Raw genomic sequence first — 27,452 nt, 5'->3', positions numbered from 1 at the left:
TGGAAATCATTTGATTATTATAATTGATCTGAGGATAGTTTGATGATAGGTGGTATAGGGCTTTTCAGGTGTGATGTGCCTGAAATGTATACAAGTTTAGGAAATAATACATGAATAAGTCTTTGTTAGAAATGCTCAATCATTACATCACTGATTCTCAACCTCTGCTCGTCTCATTGTCCTAGAGCCGAGAGCTTTCTCATTACTCGGTTTAGTTTCGAATTGATGTAGTGTAATTCTTTCTCCAGCTCCACAGCATATAAAAAGAGTCTAGAAGATAATTGAAAGGGAAGTAGAGAATGAGTCAGTAATACTCTTTCATGTATAAAGAGACAGCAGGTTATTGGTGCCTATCGTGAAATGCTTTGAGTGGGAAGATAGTATTGTAAGCTCCTAAAACATGCCTTATTAGGCCAGTTATAGATCTAATATTCTAAAGCTATATGGAGAACAGTATCTGCTATGCATATGAAATAGAAATGGCAGTCCTATTATTTAGAGCTGTAGGGATAAAAGAAATTGGTCTCTCACCTTTTATGCAAATGGAGTTAATATAGTTTAATTTTAAAATTGGGTAGAAAATTTTTAAAAATGGCATCAACAAAATAAGGTTGTGGGTTCAGGAAAATGATATGTGTAACTCATATCCTCAATCCCCATATCATGATATCCCATAGCACCCTGGTTTAGAACAAATACTTACTCTCCAAATTCTTGCTGAGTGACAGGCTGGTAGTCATCTTGAATTTCTGTGGAATAATACTTTTTCTCAAGCCTCTCTTTCCATGTTTTCATCTTCTCTGCCCTTTGAATCTCCTGTCAAGTTAGAGGACAAGTAAGTATAGGCTGCAGTCTGACCAGAAGAGTACACATTTGTCAGGCAAACACAGTGTATGAAATACAGGTCTTCCTGTGCAGATCTCTAGTTCAGACCTTTGGCACACAATCGTCACAGGGTTGAGGCTCCTAAGCTATTCTCCTCTTCTCTCTAGCCTCGGATTTTGAGTCCCACTGGCTTTTTCCCTGCCTAGGTTTTATGTTTGTGTATCAGCAAAGTCACTGCAGAGTACTTGGCTGATATAAGAGCTGTTTAGCATAGGTAGGGAGGTTTGGGGGGGTGGTTTTTTTCTTTTTTTCTTTTTTTTTTGTATTATAAGTTATTCTCATTTCACTGCCTTGCATCTCCATCTGAGTTTCTTTCAGATTTTCTCCTTCATTTGGTCAAGGGTGAAGTGTACTTTGGAGTACATATGTGGTTATTCATTGCCCTCCCTGAGCAGCTTCTCAGCCAGGCTACTATAGACCTACCAAGTACCCTCTTTGTGGTTACCACATTGGTTAATCAATGTGTGTACTCCAATCTGTCCACATACCCCCAGCAAGCCCCTCATATCACGAAATTCGTGTTGCTGTACCCTTCTGTGCATTGTTCTTACTACCATCCCCCTTCCTTATATCCAAATATCATTTTCCCAACTTGAGAAAAAATGCCCTGTGTGTTGTGGAAAATAGGGACAGCTGTAGAAGAAAAGAGGGGAAAGAGACAGGTCACCCAGCTGCGACTGACAAACTTCAGTAAATCGGTGTGGTTCTGACATGCTCCAGCAATAATGTTAGGTAGCAAAGTGGATGTCTTTATAAGGGAGGGATCTTCTGATTGCCTTCTTCAGAAAGGATGGTGATGCTTAATTTCATACACTGTGTTTGCCTGATAAATGTGTACTTTTCTGGTCAGACAAACTTATATCAAGCAATGTCTTTCTCTAAACCAGCATTCAAAGCAAGAAAGGACAGCTTTCAATCCTTTTAGTTTTATTTTAGAAACATTACAGCACTCATGTTTTGGGATATTTACTAATACTTTTAATGTGGTGTTAAAGTGATAGCCCCCACAACCATTTCTAAGTGACCAGGCCAATTAAAGTGGATGCATTAGTAATACAGGCTAAATAGACTATGCATGGTAAACCTTACTCATCCTTCAAAAAGCTCATTTCAGCTATCACTTGTTCTGTGAAGCCTCCCTCGACATTCATAGGAAAGTGGTACCTTTTCTCACAGGCCGAGCACCAACTCTTTGGGGCCCTTCCTCCAAGCTCCTTCCTCCAAGCTCCTAGGTTCTGGTCACCCTATGTCCCTTGTAGGTCTGACTCCTACAGTTGTCTGTGGATTACTTTAGTGTCCACATTGGTCCTATCGTCCTTTGATACCTCAGAAATGAATTATCTGTACCAACCCCCCTCTTTTTGAACTGCGTAGTATGTTTCTGTTTTTCTGACTGAACTCTTAACTGAGGAATAGTTGGTAGCAGGGGAGGTCCAAAGAAACAGACCCTCATAGATAACATGCTTCCACCAAGGGACACGACAGTTGACTTAAGAATTTCAGACTATCAGGCCGGCTCACACCTGTAAGCCTAGCACTTTGGGAGGTCAAGGTGGAAGGATCACTTAAGCCCAGGAGTTTGAGGTTGCAGTGAGCTATGATGACTCTACTGTACTCTAGCCTGGGTGACAGAACAAGACTCTGTCTCAAAAAAAAAAAGAAAAAAAAAATTCAGACTACCACTTGGCCATTTGGGATTCCTCATACTGCAGAATCAGCAGGTAAAGAAGTGGTTACTTAACCAAAGTGATTAAGTTACCGGGGGGGGGGGGGGGGGAATTAAATTACTGTTACAAAATTGGCAGAGATGGCTATATTTGGAACCCAGGGGATTCTTTGGGGAGCCTCTTAATACTTCCACATCCAAAATTAAAAGGTAATGGGAAACTACAGCACCCCATTAAAGGCAGGACCACTGAGAGTTCAGATTCTGAACTAATGAAGGTTGAGTTCATCCTAATGCAGCCAGCTGAGGTCTTGGCTGTGGGCAAAGAGAATGATATGGAATGGGTAGGAGAAAGAAGTTCTATCAACTATAGTCTTGTCATCTATTACAGAAACGAGGACTGTAGCCTCTGTGCATATTTTCGTCTTGTTACATACATGTATATTTATTTAAGGAATATTGATGGTGGTTAAATTTGTAGTTTAAACATTAGGTTACAAAATATTGTTAGGGAGTTGTGATATAATTAGAAGAGGTCTTAACATGATCCAATGAAGGATACAATTACTGCTGGGACTTTGCTTTTCCCTTTTTAGAGAGAAGATAAAAGCAACTTCACTTATATCAAAGGATAGTTCCATCTTATTAGACAGAAGCTTGAAATCGTTGTCATTTTATGGAAGTGCAAACATGTATGCTAAATATCCAAAAGAGTGGATTGGGCTAACTATTTAGCTAATGTCTCTCACCTCAAAATTTATTCTCTTATATTCTGCTCTGTGATGCTGGGTTTGCCTTTGCAAACCTCATTCCCCAGACTCTTGCTAGCTGTATTTCTGTTAGATCCTGCTAGTATTTGGGAGATGGAGGGGAGAAAGGTCTTCTTGTCCCACCCCCCTCGCCCTCCGTTTCTGTTGGCATTGCTTATACAATTGTAATTATCTCCAGCAGCACTGGCTGCAGGCTGCAACATCCAGCTGCTTTTGGCATACCCAGAACTGTCTCCCTCAGAAGTACAGGTTGAGCATCCCTAATCTGAAAATCCAAAATCCAGAGTGTTCCAAATTCTGAAACTTTTTGAACACCTACATGATGTTCACTGGAGCATTTTGGATTTCATATTTTCAAATTAGGAATGGTGAACCAGTAAGCATATAATACAGAAAATCCAAAGTCCAAAAACATCTGAAAAACTTCCGGTACCAAGCATTTCAAAGCATTTCAGATAAGGGGTACTGAACCTGCATCAGCAGCAGTAGAGGTGGGGCAGGGGATGCCTTCTCCTCAGAGGACTGAGTGAGTAACCAGTTCCACAAGCCCCTTGGCCATAAGCTGTGAGGTTTGGGTAACCCCACCTTTTGTATCCTTAGCTGTGGGAGTGGTAATCTCTTCCTACAGTTATTTTTATTTGTTTCTCAGCTAGTTCATTATTGGTACATAGAAACACTACTGATCTTTGAATGTTGATTTCGTTATCCTCCAACTTTACTGAATTTATCAAACCTATTAATTTTTTGGTTGAGTCTTTAGGTTTTCTAGGTATAAGATCATATCATCAGCAAAGAGGGACAATTTGTCTTTTTCTTTTCCAATTTGGATGCCCTTTATTATATTCCTTTCTCTTGCCTGATTGCTCTAGCTAGAACTCCTAATACTGTGTTGAATAGGAGTGATGAAAATGACATCCTTGTCTTGTTCCAGATCTTAGAGGAAAGGCTTTCAGCTTTTCCCCATTCAGTATGATGTTAGCTGTGGACCTTAACACTTTTGAAGAATGGGCCAATTATTTTGTAGAACATCCTTCAGTTTAGTTTTGTGTGAAATTTCATCATGATTAGATTCAGGCTTTGTATCTTTGACAGGAATGTCACAGAAGGGATGCTGATTCTCATGGTACCCTATCAGGTGGCATATGATTTCAGTTTGTTTCAGTTCTGATGGTGGTTACTTTGATTATTTGATTAAGGTGCTGTCAGACTTCTCCATTCTAAAATTACTGCTTATATTTTTGTAATTAATGAGTATTTTGTGGAGAGGTATGTAAATGTCTCATTCCTCATGAGAATTTTATTCATTGGTATGTTAAGTCAGTATAGACTCACGGAATTCTATTTTATTCAATGGATTATAAATCATTACTCATTATAGCACTAAAATGTTCCCAGATTTGGTCAGTTTGAGCTCCTCAAACTGACTTGTGTTCTTTTAACAGATTTCCATCATTCTTTGAGCAATTTTACTTTCTGGCTCAACAAGATAGTCTAGACTCATCTTGTATAGTTGTCCTCCAGTATACTCGGGGGATTAGTTCCAGGACTCCCTGCTCATACCAAAATCTGCACATACTCAAATTCTACAGTTGGCCCTACAGAACCTGTGTGTTTGAAAAGTCAGCCCTTCTAATACGTGGGTTTCACATCCCTAAAATACTGTGTTTTTAATCTGAGTGAAATAAAATCTGTGTATAAGTGGACACACGCAGTTCACACCTGTGTCAAAGGGTCAACTGTACTTTCCAGCCCTGGAATTAGTCATATCTCCAAGGAGCTCCAGTTCCTTTCATAGGAGAATGGTATTTGGAAACCAAGATCTGGGTACTAGCTGTGCCCTTGCTACTAGGATATCATTTCTTTTAGCCCTCATAGTGGAGAGAGCTAGAAAATACACGTAGGTATGTATGTACACACACACATCTACAATTCTAATTCAACATCACAAAGTTGATTTTCACCTCTATCCTTTTCATTTTTGTGGCTCCTTTATCTGACACTGAGAAACCTCACTCCCTCCAATATTTGCTTATTCCAGTCTCCCAACCCTGCTGTCATCTATCTGAGCATTTGTGGTGGCAGCAGGATGGGGTGACCAGAAGTAGAGCAGCGTTCTATTTTTTTTTTTTCCCCAGTTGAATGGTGGTGATATGTATTCCTTAAATTCCACATTTGTTGAGTATATGGTATATAATTTTTTAAATATAAAAATGAAATCATTAAAATAATTCATCACCTTAAGGCTTACAAGAGAAAAATTGTATAATCATCTCAACAGAGTGTATTCACTATAAATACCCAGTGTAAAAGTTCCACAGTGAGTGCACACCTGCAGGACCGGGGTATCTGGCTGAGAGTACCAATAGGAAGAGGAAGCATCTGGAATCCAAATGGTTTGTCCTAAATGAGAAAGGATCTATATTCTGGGAGATCTGTTTGGAGGTGACAACTACTGCTCAGAAAAAAGCAAGTCATTTCAATTCTTACTTAGAACATTTTGTAAGCATATTTCTAATACAGCTACTACTTTTGTTTATGAAAAAATTAAAACCTTACATTTTCATCAAAGCCTTCTCTTCTAGCTTGTTCAGCCAAATCTCTCCTTTTGCTTCTGAGAATATAAAATAAAAATCAGAGGCATATGACAGTAAAAAGGGGGATGCCACCATAAAATATGATCAGATATATAGTAAGGATCTGAGTTGTATTTCTGTTCTTTCTGATAATAAATGCTAGTTTTTTGGAAAATGTATTCATTAATATGTGCTCCAGAGTATCACATGTCATTAACTGTTTAAAAGGAAAGTTTACGCCCCACTGCCAGAGGCCTGAGTTTGGGAAGCATTCTGATACCAAAATCATTCAATAAATGTGAGTATTATATAAGTTTTGTCCATAAGTATTATGTGTAAAATCTATTTTGGTAAGCAAATACACTTAATGTAGACTAAAATTATTTCCATCTTTTTTTAGAGAGACTTTATTCTCTTCCCCAGTTTTCTCTTAAAACTTTTTCTCAGTGGCTTGGCATGCATTATATTAATTTTACATTAGCTTAGAGCTTCACTGGATCTTAGCCAAAAGGCCGAGAAGCGATAAGCTTAGAGTTTCCTGCTCAGAAATTAGGAGGTACTACTGAATGTGCTGACAGCATATTTAGAATCACCACAAAGGATGGTGGTTGTCTTGCAGTCAAAACCTTATTCGTTGCAAGTTTCTTATATAATGTAGAATTTTAAAATGGTAAGTTACAAATTTGAGAAAGGTCATCCTTACGTTTTCTTGTCTTCATCTGTTTGAGCTTTCTTCAGTTTGAGTTTCTCAAGAGCGTTTGTATAACTCTGGGGATAATTAAAAGTAGTGTGAGAATTCACCAAAAATATATCCTGTAGTATTAATGTTTAATCAAAGTAAAGAAATATGGAATGCTTGTCTCTAGGGACTGCTACCCTAAAGAAATGTGGAGGCAGAACGCTATGATTGTCCTTTCACCTTGTCACTACTGATGGTTTTGGCCTGCTGGTGAAAAGGGGGTTCTTCTCTTGGGGAACGTGACACTTGAAGAAAACAAAAATCTTGTAAAAGTATTAAAATGTATCGGATTAAGGAAGTTAAAACGTTTAATGCATATAACCAGCAGCATTCTCAAGATAAAAGATGGGGGAAAAAATCACAATTAAGCTTATTGTGGACATCATAACAGTTTTCTTTTACAGATAAGTTCTTGGACATAGTTCTTAAACCGTATTAACCCCACAGCAACTTGGGACCTTTTCTCTGCGAAGTGCTTTGCTTAGAGCCATGAAGTACGCAGAGATGGCTAAGCCGGTACTCACATAACTCTTCGACAGCTCAAAGTGAGGTAGGTGTCAAGAGGACAGGGCAGATTCCACTCTTTCAAGGAGAGTAGAATATTAGCAAGATAGATCAGAGCTGTGGGAATATTTCAGGGGTCAGACAATGATCTGAGCAAAGCTGAGAGGAGAGAGAATGAGCAAGCGTGGTATGTAGCACAGTGCTCAAAACAGATTGGCTGGGACATAATGGTGCCGTAAATAGAGACAGAAAGGTATAAACACTATAGTAAAATGGTAGTTAATAAAGATAGATTGGGACTGTGGGACTTGAGGAGGACTTGGAATATTTGAATAAGGAATTTGGACTTATTTTGATAGGCCCAGGGAAACTGGTACGTTCAGATCTGGACTGGCACGGGGAAGAGGCTAGAACAGTTAAGAAGATGTTATATACAGAAGGCTGGATGAAAAGTACTGAAAGCTCTAATCTAGTTGTGGCAGTTGGAATTCAAAGTATCCTTGAATTTCACAAGTGTAAGCAAGAACTACAGAGATAAACTACATATAAGCCTTGACAAAAGACTACATAAGGGAGAAGGAAATAAAGCCTTTTCAAGGTTTCTGAGCCAGAAGAGACTGAGATAATAGTGTGGTCATTAAAAGAAATGAGAAATGAGGAAGACAAGGCACATGGAGTTCTGAGTTTATATTACTTATGGAAATTTGCCAGCATCTAAATTGCAAAGTTTTTGGAGGGATGAGATAGTTTTATTATAATACCCAACAGTACTTTGCATTTCAGAAATAATAACTATTTTATATATAGAACTGAAGTAAATTTGGCTACATTTTTAAAGCCAGAAAGCATATTTCTCTTCCCTAGTAGTAAAATAATGTAAATAACATTGCAGTAACACCAGATCAAAACACAAAAACAAAACCCAAAGCGTGGGGGCTTGGAGGTGGTTGTGGAGTGTTTATTCAAACTACAAGAGTATAAACTGAATAAGACGTGTCCTAGAATTCTAGTTAGGAATAGAATTTGACTTACCTTTTTAATCATTTCACCAAGTTCAAAGTCTGGCCTTCTGCCTATTGAATAATCAGCTTTCACTTCAGAATAGGTATCATTAATTATTGCCAAGAACATGTTCTGGGAGAAATATTCAAATAATTATTTTAATAAAAATTTAGTAAGTAAACCCATATGCTGTGTAATGACAATGATATATTTAATTTTTGTCTTAACCAATACTTCTGATAAAATCAGGATACCAACAATTTGTCACTTGCTAGTCTAAATAATAGGGAAATGACTATGCAGACTACAATAGAGTAGAATGGAAAATGTGTAGTGTGTGGGTATGGGCAAAATGTTTTATGGTAAATGAGAAAAGCAGAATGTAAAATAATGCATATGAACTGGTTACTAATATATATATAATATATGCACACATTAACCAATATTACATATCAGATTTAGAATGAGGTAATTATATGTTCATAAAGGTGTTTTTAATTCTATGAAGCTGCTTAAATTCACCATCTTATTAAGGCTCCTACAACTACTAATGTCCAGATGACACAAATGTGGAGAGCATATTCTTACCCCAGCCCACCTCTCCACTTTCACGGTGGCCCAGCTCTGACACCCTAAGACTCGTGGCCATCAGTAGGGGATAGCTTCTGGGTGTGACAAAAAGGGTTTTCATGGAGGATAGTAACAGCGCCTTGATTAGGAAGCCCAACTAGACTTGTTCTGAGTGCATGTGAGAGACCCATCCTATTAATAGATGTGACTCCTAGGAATCTCAAAGGGTCATGAGCTTTCATCCATAAGAGCCAAAAGTCATTGCAATATGGGCAGAATATTAATAGCCGAATTCATACCTCATGGTGTGGCTTGTCCCAACCTGGAGAGATGTGGGACTTTCAGGTTATTTGTGTAAGGGATTTAGCACATTCTTGTTGTCTAAAATAAACATCCAAATGTTAAGTATTGTGATCACATTCTCCATGGGACAACTTGAAAACATTAGTCACTAGAGAATCTTGATTACTAAGAATCCACACCATTCTATGTAAAGTGCTCCAGCAGCTAAGCAGTACTACAATTTCTCCTAAATGAGTAATTTCATTTTTTATTCTAAACCATCCACCACCCCCCAAAAAGGAACATATGGTCATTCTTACCAGCAGTACAAAGAACACAAAAAAGATGAAAGTGATGAAGTAAATGGGTCCCAAGATCCGATTGGCTTGCTGAATACCAGCAAAATTAAAATCTCCAAGAACAATTCGAAATTGTGCAAATCTTTGTTGGGAAGAAAGAAAAACATTAGAAAATAGCTGTTCGTGTACACACATGACAACTGATGGAGGTTACTAATGTCTCTAGGAAAGTAGCTGCGTATGACTTATGTTTTCTGGCTTTAAATTATGTTAGTACAGAGTTCCTTAAAACTGGATGTAGAAAATTCCCCTAAAGGGAAGACTCGAGATATTTCAATAGCTGAACACGTAAATGTAGGGAACAGTGGGCTTCAGTTGATTTAACCAGTGTGAACTAAATGTTCACCTACAAGATCTGAACCTTGGGATATCTGTTTACCAATTGGTTTGGGCAGTGGACTTCTTGGCCATTCCTGTGTCCTCTAAAACCTCGAATGCTTTGACTTGGTCCAACAAGTGATTTTTTCAACTTGTACCTAGACTCAAGAGCCTTAAACTTTCTAATGACAATGATGTGTTTAATTTTTGTCTTAACCAATACTTCTGATAAAATCAGGATGCCAAGAATGTGTCACTTGCTAGTCTCAAGTGTGATAATGATGCTCCACATTATCCTAAGGTTTAATTTATCCTCTTCAATAACTATAAATGCTTAGTTTGATGTGAACTGCCATTTTAAATAGTACAAACCTTCATTTTTCTAATTTTAAAGATGGAAAATGAAGAAATTGAGGCTTTGAGTAGCATACTGGTTGCTACCAGAAGTAGAATTTATAACAAAGGAAGAAAAAGCATTCAAAGAAATAGGCTACTGAGAGTCCTATGAGTTCTCTAGCATTCCATCCCCTGTACTTAGCTGAGACCTGACCAAATCACACTTAAAATATTTATCCTGCTTTTAATACTGGTTCATAATGCTCTTTCACATAAGAGAGAAAATGCTGAATTGGAAGGAAACCAAAACTCTCACCACAAATCAAATACTTTTTCCTTTCTGGCATAGGAGAATAACAGGTTCTGCTTTAGTGTTTCTAACATGATCTTTTATCCTCAAGTTGTAAAGGAAAAGATAATTTATAGGCACCGTTTCTCATTCTTTTCTCCTCTCCAGAAATTAGTAAATAAAGCTTCCATTTAACCCTTTTCTACCAGGAAAGTGTTTAGATACCTCTGCTCTGTAAATGTGAATAACAAAAACCTAAGCAATTTACTGAATGGCTAAAGTCACATGGAAACTGGAGATTCCAAACACAGTGACTCTTTTCTCCTCTTAATTGGAGCTTAGTTTATCCTTTTTTTTTTTCTTTTTTTGCAAGCTAAAAGGAATACCGTGACATCTCAGCGAACTGGGCTATATTGAATGAAATACTGTTTTGTAACTTCTTTTTTTTTTTAATTTTTTTTTTTTTTTTTTTTTTTTAGAGACAGCATCTCACTCTGTTGCCCAGGCTGGAGTGCAGTGATGTGAACATAGCTCACTGTAGCCTCAAACTCCTGGGCTCAAGTGATCTTCCTGCCTCAGTCTCTCAAGTGGATAGGACCACAGGTGTACCCCAACTAATTTTTTTTTTTTTTTGAGACAGAGTCTTGCTCTGCTGCCTGGGCTAGAGTGCTGTGGCGTCAGCCTAGCTCACAGCAACCTCAAACTCCTGGGTTCAAGCAGTCCTCCTGCCTCAGCCTCCCAGGTAGCTGGGATAGCACAACTGGCTAGTTTTTTTGTTTTTAGTAGAGATGGGGTCTCACTCTTGTTCAGGCTGGTCTTGAACTCTTGACCTCAAGTAATCCTCCCGCCTCAGCCTCCCGGAGTGCTAGGATTACAGGCATGAGCCACCATGGCTGGCCCACTGACTAATTTTTTAATTTTTAAAAAAATTTTTGCAGATGTGTGTCTTGCTATGTTGCCCAGGCTGGCTTCAAGCGATCCTCCTCTCGGTCTCCCAAAGTGTTGAGATTACAGGTGTGAGCCACCACACCCAGCCTGTTTTGTAACTTCTTGATACTCCTGCTTTCCAGAGTTCTTTCTTACTGAATTAAAATAACTTATAGACTGTTCCATAGTAACATGCCATTTATCATGAATATGACTTTCCACTCTCAGAGGCAATGATTGGGTGATAACTATTCCTAAGCATTCTCCAAATATTTCCTCTCTGTCTTCTTCTGTGACTCAGGTTAAACATATTTTAAGCCTGTTTATTCTGTGCTTTATACCTTCCTTTCCTCCCCAGTACCCAAGATAAGAAATTTCCAAGGCTCTGTAAATTATTATACTTACAGTGAATGCCCACTATTACTAAGTTTTATTATTAAGTATTATAACACTTAAAAGAATTAAGATCCTAGGAAAAGACTAGTAAGTTGAAAATACAAACTTTATTCACTCAGGATAAGCTATTAGATTTCTCAAATTATAGATTACTTGAAGTTCGAGGGGGTAATTTAGACCAGCTTCTTCATTTTACAGATAAGGAAATTAAGGTCTAGTAAAGTTAAGTAGCTAGTGGCAGAATGGGAAATTGGAACTATATATTCTTGGTCCCTAGTCTACTATTCTTTCCACTGCTGATTTAGTAAAGGGTTATTTCAGAAAGATGTTATAATATTTTATACATTATGTTTCAGTTATTTACATGTGGATGGGCAAAAGAGGGTAACTTAAAACATTTCTTTAGACAGTTTCCCAAAAATCTAGCAAAAGGGTCACAAGTAAGTTTGTGGAACTCTTAACTAAAAGGTAACAAAATTATTGCAAGATTTCACAGACCCATATGTTAATATGGACTGCAAATTTCCAAAAGGGTGTTATAAAATTTCCCAAACTTACTTAAATACAAAGCCATTCTTCCCTGGACAGTCTTGGTCTAGAATTCCACAGAATATATTTTGAGAATTGTTATTTTAGAATATCATAATTTTCTCATACGAATAGAAGTTGCTTTTCCTTTTCAAAAAGAGAAAATTTATGAAAATATTTTACTTTCAAGGAAAGAGCCTGTATACTCTTTTAGGGATTCCTCCTACCCACTTCTGTAAGTGAGTTGCCTATTACTGATTGTTTTATGCCTATAAAGCTATTTCTAAAATGCATCTTTGGCAGATTAGCAAAGGACTATCCAGTCAATATCAGTAAGATTCTTAAGACAGCGCCCTCTAAACAAGACACTTAAGATTTCTTTTGCCCAGAGAATAAACAGTACAGAGACATGGAGGCCAATTTCTGTTATCTTAGGTAAAATTATTACATTTATACTAAGAGCTTACATGGCATTTTGAAAAGTGGAAAAGTCGTCAACCTGTGATCCAAAAACAAGAAATCCTAACTGGGCATAAGCAAAGAATATTACGAAAAACATGATGGCAAATCCTACTATGTCTTTGATACAGCGGGACAAAGTTGATGACAGCTGAGACATTGTTTTATTAAAGCTTATGAATTTGAATATCTGAAAAAGAATAAAGTTAATTGAAATAGAATATTAAAGATGACTTAGAATAAGTTAAATTAATTTTAGAAGAATTCTGCTTCAAATTAAAGGAGGTACTTAATGATAATGAAGAGTGTTTGAGGATTTGCCAGCAATCATTTACAAGGCCAAACTTTTAAAATTACTTAATAGTTAAGAAAATTTTTTTTCACAACTTTGTAGTTTAAGTTCATTATAACATTATGCTATTGTCCTGTTGTGTTATGTAATATAGTAAAATATAAATACCTTTATCCATGCAAAGAAGATGGTAATAGCAATTATATTGTTGTAGTAAATGTGCCAGTATGCAAGAAAATAGAAGTCTGAATATTTTTCAGTACTTTTCAACAGATGTCCAAGTAAGAGAAAAATTTGTATATTACAGTATGTGTTGAAGGCAACAGCCACAAAACACAACTAAATAGGAAAATAAGAAGGGTTAAATTAGAAACTATTTCTACATCTAAATCTCTTGCAGCCTATGAAGAGACACATGAAAAAGTTCATCAAAAGTTTAACAAAAAGGGAGGGAAAGGTAGGACATATTCTTTTATATAAATGGAAATAACCTTCAACTCAGAGAAGTTTAAGGTAGCGTAGTTATTATAAAAATAGAAAAATATTGATTGCTTAGCCATCCTAATCTATCTACCTGTTTGTTGCATTGAGTCATAAAGCAGAAACGTATAAAATGACCAGGTAATTCTGACTAGGCTATTAGGGTTTCTGTTCTACCTGATACCTAAAAGCTTAAAATTTTCTACCATGTTATATTACAAGAAAAAAAATTACAGTTACATAAACCCTTTTAGAACTATTTAGCAACTCTCTCTCCCCCTCTCACTCTTTTTTTTAAATAGACAGTGTCTCATTCCGTAGCCTAGACTGGAGTGCAGTGGCATGATCATAGCTTACTGTAACCTTGAACTCCTGGCTTCAAGCAATCCTCCTGCTTTGGCCTCCCAAAGTGGGATTATAGGCATAAGCCACCATACCTGGCCTAAAAACCCTTTTTAAAGAGGATTTCAGAGCAGGTTATCTTAGCTCTCAGAGCTTTATAACTGTCATGAAATTTTTCCTTTGACTTTCCTTGCCTGAAATAATAAGAAATATTTAAATAGTTTAACATCTAATGCCATGCTCTTTGTGAGACATTACTGGGGCTACCAGAGAGGTAGGTGGCATACTTCCTGATTTTGAGAAACCTTCAATCTAATTTTGATTGGCTATAACTGAGGGCCAATGAGAGTAAAAGATCAGATTATATGAACCAGAAATTTGTTCATTGACTTCCTAAGACCAAGCTCTTAACATTTGTCTCACCCTGCCTAAATCCCTGTTTGTTTTAGTACATTCCAGTGACTAGAACTGTCTTTGGTTTTGGTGTTTCAGGGATTATTTCCCCAATCTTGGTGCCCTCTGTATCTGCAAGGTACCCTATGGTTGCTCAACTCGTTCCCCTCCACCTGCCCTCTCTGCCATCAGTATTCTGTCTCACCTCGTCTTTTGCCTATTCTTTCAAAATTTAGTGTGAAGAGGAAAGCAGATTTAGGCAACATAGAAGAGTATGTTTTAAACGACTTTACCCCAAAAGACCCACAACTGATAAAACATGAGACCCTGTAAGGAACATGTTTTTTGAGTAGGAATAGGGAAACCTACTATGTACATTAAATCATTTATTTATGGAATCCCTTATTCCTCTAGGTTTATGCCAATCCTCCAAAGGACCAAATCATAAAAAAATAGATTTCTCCCTTTCGGAGGCACTCCATTAGTATGTACTGTGACAGATAATTTTCCATTTGATACTTGGAGCTTTCAAAATAAGTTCTGGATAAATAGAAAATTCAGTTTTTATGCTTCATTGGTGGGTTCAGATGTGATACCCTTCTACCATACACATGAATATATACTCACCAGCAAAAGTAGTAATTCTAGCCAGTTCCAAATACTTTTGAAATAGGCAGACTTAAATTCTTTTATTTTTTTGACTTCTTGTGTTGTGAAGACAAAAAGAAAAATACAAAATGTGATTTCACAGGAAGCAATAAAATAATCATAGTAGCTAACATATCTGAGGAGCTTCACAGAGTAAAACTGCCATGAAGTAAGTATTCCTCCAGTTGCAGGAAATTCTGCCACCAATCTGTAAAATGAGGTTTGTGAAAGCAGCTATTCATTTCAAGCATTGATATTTTGGTACTTAATGTGAAATTTCTAATCAATGATGACGTATACTTTAATGATAACCAGTTATTTTGTATAAAATATGTTTCTTTGGGGTCATAGGTTCAATTTAATCATTTTCTAGTGGATTTACTTATTTTTTAAGGCTCCACTTTTTCTGAATCCTGAATATTCACAGTGGCCAAAGACCAGTGTAAGGGAGAAAGACAGCCGTGAATTTAGCCAGACATTCATTCTAGTCGGTGTTCAGTTTGCTCATTCATAACTGGGAATATAATTTATCTCCACAGGAGAATGAGATGTTTAAGAAAATGCTATACTGTTATTAGTTATGACTCTCCCCAAAATACATAATTTTGAATATTTCAGAGGAGGGAAATACATTCTCCCCCTTTAGATTATCAGAAATATTTCTTGCTTCTAAATGTCAAGGTCACATACTCTACTAAAGCAAATGTTTTCTGTTTACTTTAGGCATTGGAAATTGGATACAAAGATCTATATGCAAACAGAAATATAAAAATTAATTCCATCACTAAATATAAGATTTTGAGATTGTTCACTGTATTTCTGTTGTTCTCCACAACCTCAGATAATTAAGAATTAGAAGTAATTTAAGGAAGCAACATTTCTGTCACAATCTTACAGTGTAATTATTTCTACCTAAAGATACTAGCAAATTTCACTGGTAGTGTTATAAGGTGCTGCCAAAATAAACACAAAACCCCAGGTAACTAACAAAACGATTAACATCTTATACATAACAGGTGTTCAGTGTTGGAAAAGTGAGTGATGAGGACTGAACTCTGACCACTGTCCTTTGCTCCAAATTCCTTTCCTAGAGGACCAGGAGAGAGTCACATCTGCAGACTATCAATTTTGCTTAACAAGTCACTTTGACCCAGCACACTGTGCCTTGCTTTCATAACCCGACTCTGGCATAGCACCAGATGATGATAGCAGACTTCCTTATCTTAACTAATATGTCTTAACACATATATCTTAACACTAAATTTAATCATCCCTTCCTGCTGATTCCCAGCTTTTTAAACACAACTTTACTCTTAATCAATTACAAATTAAAGAATCTCTGAATCCACCTATGACGTGTAAGCCCCCCAAACCAATGTAAAACCGCCATGTATTCATTAATGACTTTGCCTGTAACCTCTGCTTCCCTGAAGTAATGTATAAGAATTGTAGCCTAACCCTCTGGGACCACTTACTCAAGGCTTCTTGGGTTTGTGTTTTCCCAAGACCATATTGGCTGAGAATTTTGGCTCAGAATTTTATATATATATACATACATATATATACACACACACACACACATATATATATATATTTTTTTTTTTTTTTTCTTTTTGAGACCAAGTCTCACTGTTGCCCGGGATAGAGCGCTGTGGGCCCAAGCAATCTTCCTGCCTCAGTCTCCTGAGTAGCTGGGATTACAGGTGCTTGCCACCACGACCGACTAATTTTTTGTTTCTATTTTTAGTTGCCCGGGTAATTTTTCTGTTTTTAGTAGAGACAGGGGCTTGCTCTTGCTCAGGCTGGTCTCGAACTCCTGAGCTCAAGTGATCCTCCCACCTTGGCCTCCCAGAGTGGTAGGATTACAGGTGTCAGCCACTGTGCCCAGCCCAGAATAATATTTTGAAATAGTTTACAGAGTTTGTTTTTCCAGAGAACACTCAGGACGTTGCAGAGAAGTCGCCTAAACCCAGTGCTAGGTAGGTACCAGCATGGGCCCATTGAACTCCTGACGCTCCATGCTTCCACTGGGTGGAAAAGGTAAATCCTCCTGAGCCTCTAACCGTTCTGCTTTTTGGTTGACAACTGTCTTTGGTTTATTCTGAGATGTTTGTTCCCTCCCTAGGAAATCTAGGGAATTTTTGTTTGAGATCCTGTTCTGATTGGAGGTGCATTCTTAATAAGTTTTCTGCATTGCCTTTTCTCCTGAATAAATAATTTCAATTGGTTCATTTGCGTACTTGCATGAGAAACCCAACTGTCCCTTCATAAAAAAATGAGAGACTGAGCTTCTCAGCTCCAATGAGAAAGGGCATTTTGTTCCTCCCAGCTGAAAGGTGCTCCTGGGTGATCAGGAACCTAGTGGAAGTGTCAGGGGGTGATTTTTCCACAGTGCCCAGTGGCCCTGCAGGGAATCCCCACCAAAATTAATTAAAAGGGGGCTCATCTGGGAAATGCATGTAAGAGCTGATCACTCAGCATTTTGAGTCCTCTTGGAGGTAACAGACCCTGAAGAGAGAAACCAAGATATGTAAGAGAGCAGAAACAACTCAGTGGTGAACAACTGTAGAGTCCAGCCCCAAATCAGCACTCTGATCCACTACACTAAACCCTAGACTTAAAAAAAAAGGTGGGGGGGAGGAACAAATCCTTTAAAAATGAGGAAAGTTGAGGAGAATGACCCCTTTTTGGCACCCTGGCTAGTTTCATGTTTGGTAGTTATGTCACTCTACTTGCAAGTACTTGTGTAAATGGGGAGATTATACCAAGGGTGACCTGGGCTGGAGGTTTCTGAAATGGGGAACTTTTGATATTCCTAAACTGGTTATCTTGTGCACTAAATTAGAAAATTAGGTTCCTGAATCAAGGAAAATGAGTGGGAATTGTATTTTGGTTGGTACCTAAAATCATCCAAAAGAGGGAATGGTAGACTTGCTTCCCTCTAGGAAGTTACTAAGAAAATATTCAAGACTGTCTCAGAATTAAAGAAACTGACAGAAGATGCTTCTGAAGTCAAAAAGGTGCTGAAAACCAGCTCTCCTGCTGCTGCTCCTCTTTACCCTTTGACCTCTGAGCTGCTTTGTACAGTTGATTTTATTTTACCTCCTCCTCCTTCCCCTACTTCACCTCAGACCAAGAAAAGGCCAGAAAACATTAGGAAGAAGGTAAAATAGTGATTGCTCCTTTTAAAATGAAACCCACCAGGAGAGGGAAACCTAGCATAGTATATACTCCCTGGACCAAAATTGAGTTAATAGCCCTAATATCTGGATTCCCTGACCCTACTCAAGACCCCATCAGATTTGTTAAAGAATTTCAAATAACATTTAAAATTTATGATCCAGGATTCTCAGACTTATATCAGTTAATCCAATTACTAGTTCCAGGAAGCAGGGTTGAAGAATGGTTTAGACCAGCAGGCTGGAAAAGACCCTTAGATAATTTTGAAAAAATAGATGGAGAAGGGAGAAACAGCTGCAGGGATCTCTGTAACTGCCTTTTGTAAGACTTTCCCACAGATATTTCTTAAAGTTATAGATTGGGCAAAAATATGCCCAAATGAAACAATCTTTTATTGTCATATTAGATTTGAGAAAACATTCAAACAGCATTCAGGGATACCTCCTGGAAACTTTGAAAATGGTAGGGGTGACACGCTAAATTCTGGATTTATGCAAGGCTTAGATGATGAATTAGTAACCTTAGTAAAAAGAAATGACATAGTTTGGTCTTCCCTGCCCACCAATCACCTAGTCTCCCTAGCTGACCAGTTGTCACAGATAATTTTCAAAAAAGAAAAGGAAACAGCTTCTAAGATTATGAGTTTACAACAAAAAAATTTAGTAATCCAATTGGAAGCCCACAAAGGCTTCTTTCCCCTCAGAGATTCCAACAAGCCAAGGAAGAAATAATTTGCAATAATCATAAAAAAGCATTAATGACATCTGGGAACTTGTGTGCTGCCTGTTGGTTGGTAGAAGCTGCTTCTCCTGTTATCTTGACACATTTAAAGCCAAACCTCTTTCTTAAATTATCAAACCAAAATTTGCTGGCATTAAATTCTCCTGACTTTAGATCCTTCAACTTCCTTTTGCTTTAAATTGTCATATAATGACTTTGCTTTTTTTCGAATCATGTTAGAGTCTATAAATACGACTTTCTTACAGATTTCTTCACCCACATAAAAGCTGCATTTTCAACACGAGATAAAAAGGTATTTTGCAAAAAGTGCAAGGTTTTCGTGCCTGCTGGCATAGATGCAGTAATGGCTTCATGAATTTCCTTTCCTTTTCTTTTTTTTTTACAATGGTCCTTATGCTTGCTGGATTCATATACGTTGAAATGGTGGACAACTGCAGCCGCAGACCTCAATCTGTAATATAGATCAAGCAATGCAACTTTTTCTTGTAATGTCTTGATTTTTTTCTGCTGCTTGGGAGCACTTCTAGTATCACTAGTAGCACTTTGTATGGGCCCCATGGTGTTATTCAAGGTTTATAATACTGCATTAAACACGATGAAAAATGCACAAGAAAAATGCATGAGAGATCACTTTTTACTGGAATGTGCAAGTCACTGGAGAGATGAACTGTTTACCTGGAAATGATCAGTGTCACACAGCATTTTAAGTGGATTAGTCACAGCATTTGAGCTCACCGCAATATCAACAGGAGGTACCTATGAAATTAGTACAATAGTACAGTATGTACTGTGGTTAATTTTATGCAATATGATTTAATACTGCATCTTTATGCTTGTTTACATTTCTCTTGACTGCGAATGGTACCCCGTACGTAGGGTCGCTGTAAAGGTTTGTGTAAGTTTTGGTAAACTTTAACTTTTTATAATAGATTTGTGTATATTTCACAGTAGTAAATGATAAAAGACTAGCATCTAAACATATTTTCTTCATTTATGACATACCTTTTTCTTAGTTTTTTGATATTTCTAGGCTACATGGTTTGTGAATTTTTTCAAATTGTCAATAAATTTTTCAATTTATTGAAAAAAATCCATGTATAAGTGGACTCATGCAGTTCAAACCCATGTTGTTCAAGGGTCAGCTATACTAACAAAGAAGTCACTCACCTGATGATACAAAACAGGTTAACATTAGCATTGTATAAGGAAAAATCAATAAAAATAACTCTGGTCCCTCTTGTGATCCAACTGTTGAGTCGAAGGTCAATGAACTTGTTTTTGGTTTCAGATTTTGATTTTGATAAAGTAAAAATATATCCCCCTTTTCGGTAAACACCAAAAAATCCCCAGTGCCAAGGGGAGTTGGTATTAGAAGTAGAGTACTTCCATCTGTTAGACATAAAAAGAGCAAGGGTAAAATGAGAAAGTCCAACTGGAGAACCAGTCTAAGAATTTAAACTAACCTCTGGTTCAAAAATGGTAGTTTAAAAAAACAATAGTAAATTCATAAGTATTACAGCAATTTTGGAGCAAGACAATGAGTTAAGAATTAAGTTAATAGGATTAATATATTTTTATTTTTTAGTGCATCTTGTGGGCAACACTGGACTGGGTGCTGGGAGAAAATTTTTCAAAAATCCATCTGTTGTCTCTGGGATTATAGAACTAGAAAATGATGAATGATTTTTTTTCTTTTAACATGTTGTCTCTGTTGTCTTACGAGATGTTTAGTTGTTAAGCAGAACAAGAAGATCTACCTTAGTATGGGAAAAAAAGGTGCTTCATAGTCTTGTAAATATTGTATATTATTTATAAATGCCCAATACATAAAAACTGTGCTACACTATCTGTATTGTTACATAGCTATCTTATTTTAATGAAACTACATAAATCAAAGTAAAATGTTTCCATTTTTTAACTTAATTGTGGGATATCAGAAAAAGAAGGCCTTGATTCCTCATTTCGGTGTCCCTATTCAGTTTCAGTTTCTCCAAAATACACAGCACTGGTAAACTTTTTTGTTTTTTTTTTGGAGACAGGGTCCTGCTCTGTCACCCAGGCTCTAGCCTGCAGTGGTTTCATCAGAGTTCACTGCAACCTGAAACTCCTGGGGTCAAGTGATCCTCCTGCCTTAGCCTCCAGAGTAGCTGGAACTACAGGCTGTTGTCACCACCCCTGGATAATTTTCCTATTTTTTGTAGAGATGGGGTCTTGCTATGTTGTTCAGGCTGGTCTCAAGCTCCTGGCCTCAGGTGATCCTCCGGCCTCAGCCTCCCAAAGTGCTAGGATTATTGGTGTGAACCACCAGGCCAGCCTTATTTTTTTTAAAAACAACAATATGTTTTCAGTGTGTGTGTGTGTGGGGGGGGGTGATACCACTAGGAAAAAGTACTTATATTTTAATAAAATTTCCATAGAAATATTTTTGAGTGTTTTCTGCACATGACTGTTAAACAGAAACAAGAAAATTTGTTATACCAACTCTTTACTAGTTTCCAATTTTTAAAGATGTTTTTAATTAGTAAATTTTACATTTTAGACAGACAAGCACAAATTGATTCTTATTTTGGTTGTTGAGGAATGACAGATAATAACTTACAATTCCAGTTATGTATAGAGATGGTAAAATAAACCTAATCCATGTTGTTAACTTTAATATTTAAAATATTTGTAATTGTCCTGAGATCTGGAATATTAGAATAATTAAAAGATTATTCTGGAGATTACAGTTTTAAAATGCAATAATTGCTTTATCTTATAATTTTGTATTGAAAGGGAGTGAATAATACTTCAATATTTGAGAGAATGTGTCATCATACTTATGAATTTACTAGATACATAAGAATTATACAAACCTTCAAGAACACCCAAAACTTGTAAGTAGAAATAAGTCAACAAAAAGCACAAAGCAATTACTAATTCTGGGGGTCCAGGGCAGGTTCCTCAAGGAAATATAAGCCTCGTTCATATTTATAATATATAAACATTGAGTAACAATAGTGATGATATAACTATATTGAGAGGGTAAGAGGAACAGGAAGAGTGTATGTAGAGGGGTAGCATTAGAGAGCTACATGACAGATCACCTTCCATGATAGACAATAGCTGTATAAAACTGTTAAATCAAGTAATAGCAGTATGAGGATGTTATTTAGAAAAAGGAAGTACATACCAGAAGAAACAACTTAAAGAGCTAAAAGTAGCTGCTTCTGGAGAGTTGGAATTATGAGTAGTAAGGAATAGAACTTTGTAAATATTTTTATCACTTTGATAAATACTAAATTACATGAATGGTTTATTCTCTCCCCCTTTGATTTTCATATGACTCTAAAAGCACAGAGTGAAAACAGCACTGATACCAGCAGCTTCTGTGTCAAGGGGAGGTTGTGCCAATGGCTTTGGGTTTTGATATTTTCAATATAAAATGTAGATATGCATCTACACCAGCATTAGACTCAGCCACTTCAGAGAACAGTGGCCACAGTATCTTTGGCAAATGTCATTACTTGCAGTCTCTATAGAGCAGAGATGCCACTTTTTGGTATTGGCAACAACAGAAGAGATCACTGAAGTAAGCCAGAGTGAGAGAGGAGGAAAGTGGCAGAACACACCTAAAACACTCCCTAAGGATTCCAAAAAGCTTGGGGGATATGTTTCTGGGAGTCTCTGGCCAAAGCCAGAAAAGTTGATTAACTGATGATTGTAAAAGCAAAAATTGATGCTTTGCCCTGTGTCCAATATGACTAAGCACTTTATATACTACAGTCAGAAAAAAAGAAAACATTTTGCATCCTGAGGTAAACAAATAAACAAAAACAGGTGTACTCTTCCTTTTCTAAACACTGCTATCTCTGAATCTTCCTTTGATATTACTGTTGAAATAGTTTACTTACCTTCCAGCCCCCCACTTGGGTTACTTGGAAAATACACAACATTTTTACAATTTGTAAAAGATACATCGGTAAATTGCTAGAAAAAGTTCCTGTATAGTTTTATACTACTTACTCAGTATCATGTTTAAGGCCAAAATCAGACAGGTCTTCATTTGCAGAAGTATATTTGCCATAACACTCATTCATCAAGGACTGAAAGGATGAGTAGACCTTGCATGTGTTGTTACGGACTTTTAGTTGACGGACTCTGGGGACTCCTAGAAGTATGTTCTCATAGTAGATGCGACTGCTATTTTTTAAATTATATAGCTTCTGGTTATTGTACCATGAGTCCCAGTACAGACCTTCCAAAAAGGGTCCTTCCATAAACTTCATATAGAAAGACAGATGTCATGGGAAAAATATTTTCATGTCAACAGAATCTACATTCATAACATTATGCATAAGATTTTGAGTATGAAAAATTATTGACCAAGCCACCATAAATATTAATGATAATGCTGCTGCTGATGGTTAAAACTTATTAAGCACTTATGTACTAGGCACTGCTCTAAGCACTTTACAAGCATTAACTCATGTAATCCTATAACCCTTCTCCCCTTGTTTTATTTTTTATTTTTAAAATAGTTTTTGTAGAGATGGAGTCTTGCTACGTTGCCCAGGTTGGTCTTGAACTCCTGGGCTCAAGCAATCCTGCCTCAACCTCCCAAAGTGCTGGGATTGTAGGTGTCAGCTACCATGCTTGGTACCTACCTTATGTGAGTATATTGAAGATTGTCCTCCAATACATGAGTATCAGAGCTGGACATAGTCCCATGTCATGACTTCACCCCAAAGTTGTGTGTACCCCTTTCCTCAGCCCTCTCCCCAACTCTGGCCATGGTGACTGCTACTCCTGGCTCTGCCCCCATCGACTCATTCTGAGATTCCCAAGGCCAGGGTTCATTTTTGCTTTGCTCCCTTTGTCTTCTTTGCCATTGGCCATGTACATGCCTCAGACAGCACAATAAAAAAAGAGGCAGAGTGTGCTCTACTTCTATCATTTTTTCATATTTCACCTGGACTAAACCAATGAGGTATGATCATTTAGCCCTCATCTTGCACTTGCCCTCTCACTCTCAGGAAATGACCCTGTCTCCTTGATATGTTTCAAATTCCTAGCACGGCGCTCCCAGTGTGACCTCTGTCCAATTCATAATTTGGCCTTTTCTATCTTATCTTCCATATGGCCACAATGCCAAACACAGCTCCACATGTAGAATTATTAATACTTACAGTACACATTGTTCCTTCCTAAAATTCCCTACCCTGATCCGTCCTTTAAAACGCAACTGAATTGTTATCACCTCTGGAAAGCCTTCCCTGTCTGTCTCATCCTTATATACTCCAATGTTTGTGACACTATAATATTATATTCTGTGTATGTACTCTTTATTACATACTGTAACACATACATACAGTAGAGGGTTGTATGCCAAAACCACATATACTACACTTTCTGGGCAATTAATTTTCTTTCTTTTTAAAAATTTATTAAAACAAACAAATAAACAATTTCACTTTTTTGAGACAGAGTCTCCTCGCTCTGTTGCCCTGGGTAGAGTGCAGTGGTGTCATCGTAGTTCACTGCAACTTCAAACTCCTGGGCTCAAGCAATCCTCCTGCCTCAGCCTCCCGAGTAGCTGGGACTACAGGTGCTCACCATCATGCCCAGTTAATTTTTCTATTTTTAGTAGAGACAGGGGCTCGCTCTTGCTCAGGCTGGTCTCAGACTCCTGAGCTCAAGCGATCCTTCAGCTTTGGCTTCCCAGAGTGCTAGGATTACAGGTGTGAGCCACCACACCTGGCCTAAAATAGCTAACTTTCAAGAGTAATTTTCACTATACACAATAATAGACAAACTTTAGGTCCTAACCCTCACCTAAGAAGCAAGTTTCCTATTTTCCAATGAAATGAGAATGTTAAAAGAAATCAATTTCTTTAAAGTTATAAGAACAGTATCACACTGAGAACACAGGTTTCAATAAACACTTACTGGTTGGTTGATTGATTCTAATAGTTTAAAGAAGTGATATTCACTTTTACTCATTCCTTCAATAATTATTCATTGGGTGCCTACAACGTGTGCCAAGGGTTTATGAATTCCTAAAGCTACTTCATCCATAGTCACATGATACCTTACCTTCCAAAAATCAGTTATGCTGCGAATAGACTTAAAGTTGGTCCTTTCTTCACCAGGCACAGAAGTGTCCAAAAATAGAGATGACATAACCTTGTTTAAGTAATACATGTGTGGGTTTACCATCCCAAAAGTCACTATGGAGAAGAATTTTTTTGTTTAAAAAATTGTTTAAAAACTCAGTTTATCAGGATTAAAATGTTAGAATTGGTTCCTAATTTTGTTTTGAAAATTCAACTTTATTATTTTGTCTAATTATAAAAGTAATAACTTAAAAAATCTAAAATATACAAAGCAGGAAGAAGTTTCCTGTAATTTAACCACTAGAGTTAGTTTGGTATATATTCTTCAGATTTTTCTTTATGCATACACATTTATAAAGAACATAATTTTATCTTTACAAAAATGAGGTCACATTTATACACACTACTCTGAAAGTTGGCTTGCTCTCCACATTGAGAGTAGGCAATATAGTATGGTGAGTGGTTAAGGTTACATGGACTTTGAATCTGACAGATAATGGTTTGAGTTCCATCATAGGCTAGTATTTCCCACCTCCTAGAAGTTTTGTTGTAAGAAGTGAGATGATGCACGTAGAACATTTAAGACTGCTTTGGCACATGATAAAAGTCTTAAAAAATATTAACTAGTATACTTTCTCATTCTCTTTCTTTAGGGGGAGTGGGTTTTAAAGATGAATATAGACTAAATCTTTTTATTCAGAAGCCCTTTAATTTTTAAAAACCATGTATCTTCAACACCATTCCATGGCACATATGAGGCTATTCATCCTTTAATAGTTGCATATTATTTCACTGTATATACCACAATGTTAAACAAATCCCTCTGCTGATGTTCCACAAGTCCCCTAAGTTGTTTTTAATTCTTCCTTACTACAAGAAAAATGTTTTTTAAAAAATCCCTGAATAGTGGGATTATGAATGATCTTTTTACTTACACTTTTCCATTTTCCAAATGTTCCACAATAAGCATGTATTTTTATAACTAAGCTTTTATAAACTATTCTAAGATACCTCAATTTATAAAGTTGGCTACAGTTGTCTTTTTAATCAAGATCTGGCTCAAATGCCCCTATACCAATTAATTAATTAATTGGTGTACAGTTGCCAGTGTGTAGTACATACCAATATGAGATAAATCCTGCCAGTGAGCTTACATCTACTGTATGTTGGGCACTATAAAGACAAAATGCTCTTTAATGCTGCCCTTCACATATTAAGTTAATGTATTATTGCCCTACAGATAGAGGATTGAGATTTTTTCCTAGTCCTCCTTAAAGATTTGCATTGACTCAGCACAAACATATTTTACTATTAACTGTGCAATAGGTCAGTGAAAAGAACAAAAGTAATGGCAAACTTTTATCTTTGGCCTCATTTGCACTTTGATTTATGAAACTGAGTTAATGTATCTATATGGCTGTAAAAGAAATCAAATTGCAATTGCCAACCCAAGGGATTAATTATGTTCAAGATAGGACTGCCAAAAGAAAGGAATAATTATAATATATTCAATCAGTGTTGACTATGGGAGCCTTTCATCACATCTGTGACCTAAAGTTTTGCCCCTTAAGAATTGGAAATAGTGTCAATCTAAATGAAGTTAAGATAATTATATCTAAGATATGTCATTTTATTTTTAGTTTTAGTAGTCTGACAGCCTATGGTTTTAAAGTCTTATGTTTTATTTTTCATCTCCACATTTTAACCTTCAAACAATCAGCATCTTTATCTACATCTATGTACTTACATATACATAGGTTTATTAAAAAAATAAAGTAGAGTAATAACTCCTGAAGTGTGGTTCTAATTTCTACTTCCTTTCTGTAATGCAGCGTATGTTTCGAAGCCCCTGTGAGATACAAGACAAAATTTTTATCTTATTGTGTAATTTAAAATTTATAAAAGTAACAACGATAGAAAAACAGCCACTTTTTGTTCCACTGTGCAAAGGGAAGCTCCAACAGCTTCCTGGCTGTTTTTTAATTCTCACTTTTAGGCGGCAGGGATAACTACTACATTTTCCCATGAGGGTAAGTGGGCACTCATTTACAACTATGTGCTAATAGGTTTTATAACATGGATGTTTCCTCACGAGTCCTGTCTTAAATGAAAAAGCAAAATACAAAAAGAACACCCCCCCCCCCCAACTGTCCCTAATCGTTTTCCACTCTCAGAACTGCTGTTTGGGCAGGTTGGCTTCTGCCGGAGGGGGAAGCGCTCGGGCTGGAGTTCTGTCAAGGTGACAACTGCCCGGGAGACCGGCCTAGGGAGGGTCACTGGACACCAGGTGACAACGCCCAGATGGAGCCTCGGGCAGGGGGCGGTGCCGTCCCTCACGGACGCGGTTTTCCCGTCTGCGAATCTGTCCCTCTCCGTCTCTCAAGGGGAGCTTGTGGGGGCCAAAAGTGCCGGCGGTCACACCGTTCCCACGAATGGAGATGTGAGGCTGCAGCGTTCCTTCCAGGGTAGCTGAAATTGCCAATTCGTCCCTATCCCACCCACTCCTCAGGGGCACCCCTCACCGCCTCGGTGCCACCTGGACGCCTCAGCCATGGCGGACCCGGGCCACTCCGCCGGTTCGTCCGCCCGGCCGTGCGGCGCTTGCGCGATAGTCTCGCGGCGCGCTGCCCCGTCCCGCGCCTGCGCGAGCCTCCCGGCGCCGCCAGGGGCGCCAGCCG

The 27,452-nt window shown here is 37.4% G+C and overlaps 1 protein-coding gene across 1 annotated transcript; it reads right to left on the bottom strand.

Annotated features, from left to right (window-relative positions):
* Positions 1 to 173: 173 nt before the first annotated feature.
* Positions 174 to 27,376, bottom strand: PKD2L2 (polycystin 2 like 2, transient receptor potential cation channel). The gene is made up of 14 exons (XM_045552561.1): positions 27,297 to 27,376; positions 26,522 to 26,623; positions 24,755 to 24,888; positions 22,685 to 22,941; positions 19,847 to 20,068; positions 14,738 to 14,966; positions 13,064 to 13,234; positions 12,612 to 12,793; positions 9,312 to 9,432; positions 8,170 to 8,271; positions 6,598 to 6,662; positions 5,878 to 5,932; positions 704 to 816; positions 174 to 270 (listed from the first exon to the last, which is right to left on the bottom strand). The coding sequence occupies exons 1-14, from the start codon at positions 27,325 to 27,327 to the stop codon at positions 174 to 176; spliced, it is 1,881 nt and encodes a 626-aa protein (XP_045408517.1). The 5' UTR covers positions 27,328 to 27,376.
* Between the last annotated feature and the right edge of the window lie 76 nt (positions 27,377 to 27,452).

Source organism: Lemur catta, chromosome 5 (assembly GCF_020740605.2).
Source record: "Lemur catta isolate mLemCat1 chromosome 5, mLemCat1.pri, whole genome shotgun sequence".
NCBI lineage: Eukaryota > Metazoa > Chordata > Mammalia > Primates > Lemuridae > Lemur > Lemur catta.
Note: the sequence above shows the minus strand (reverse complement) of the source record. Positions and strands in the feature narration are given on the sequence as shown.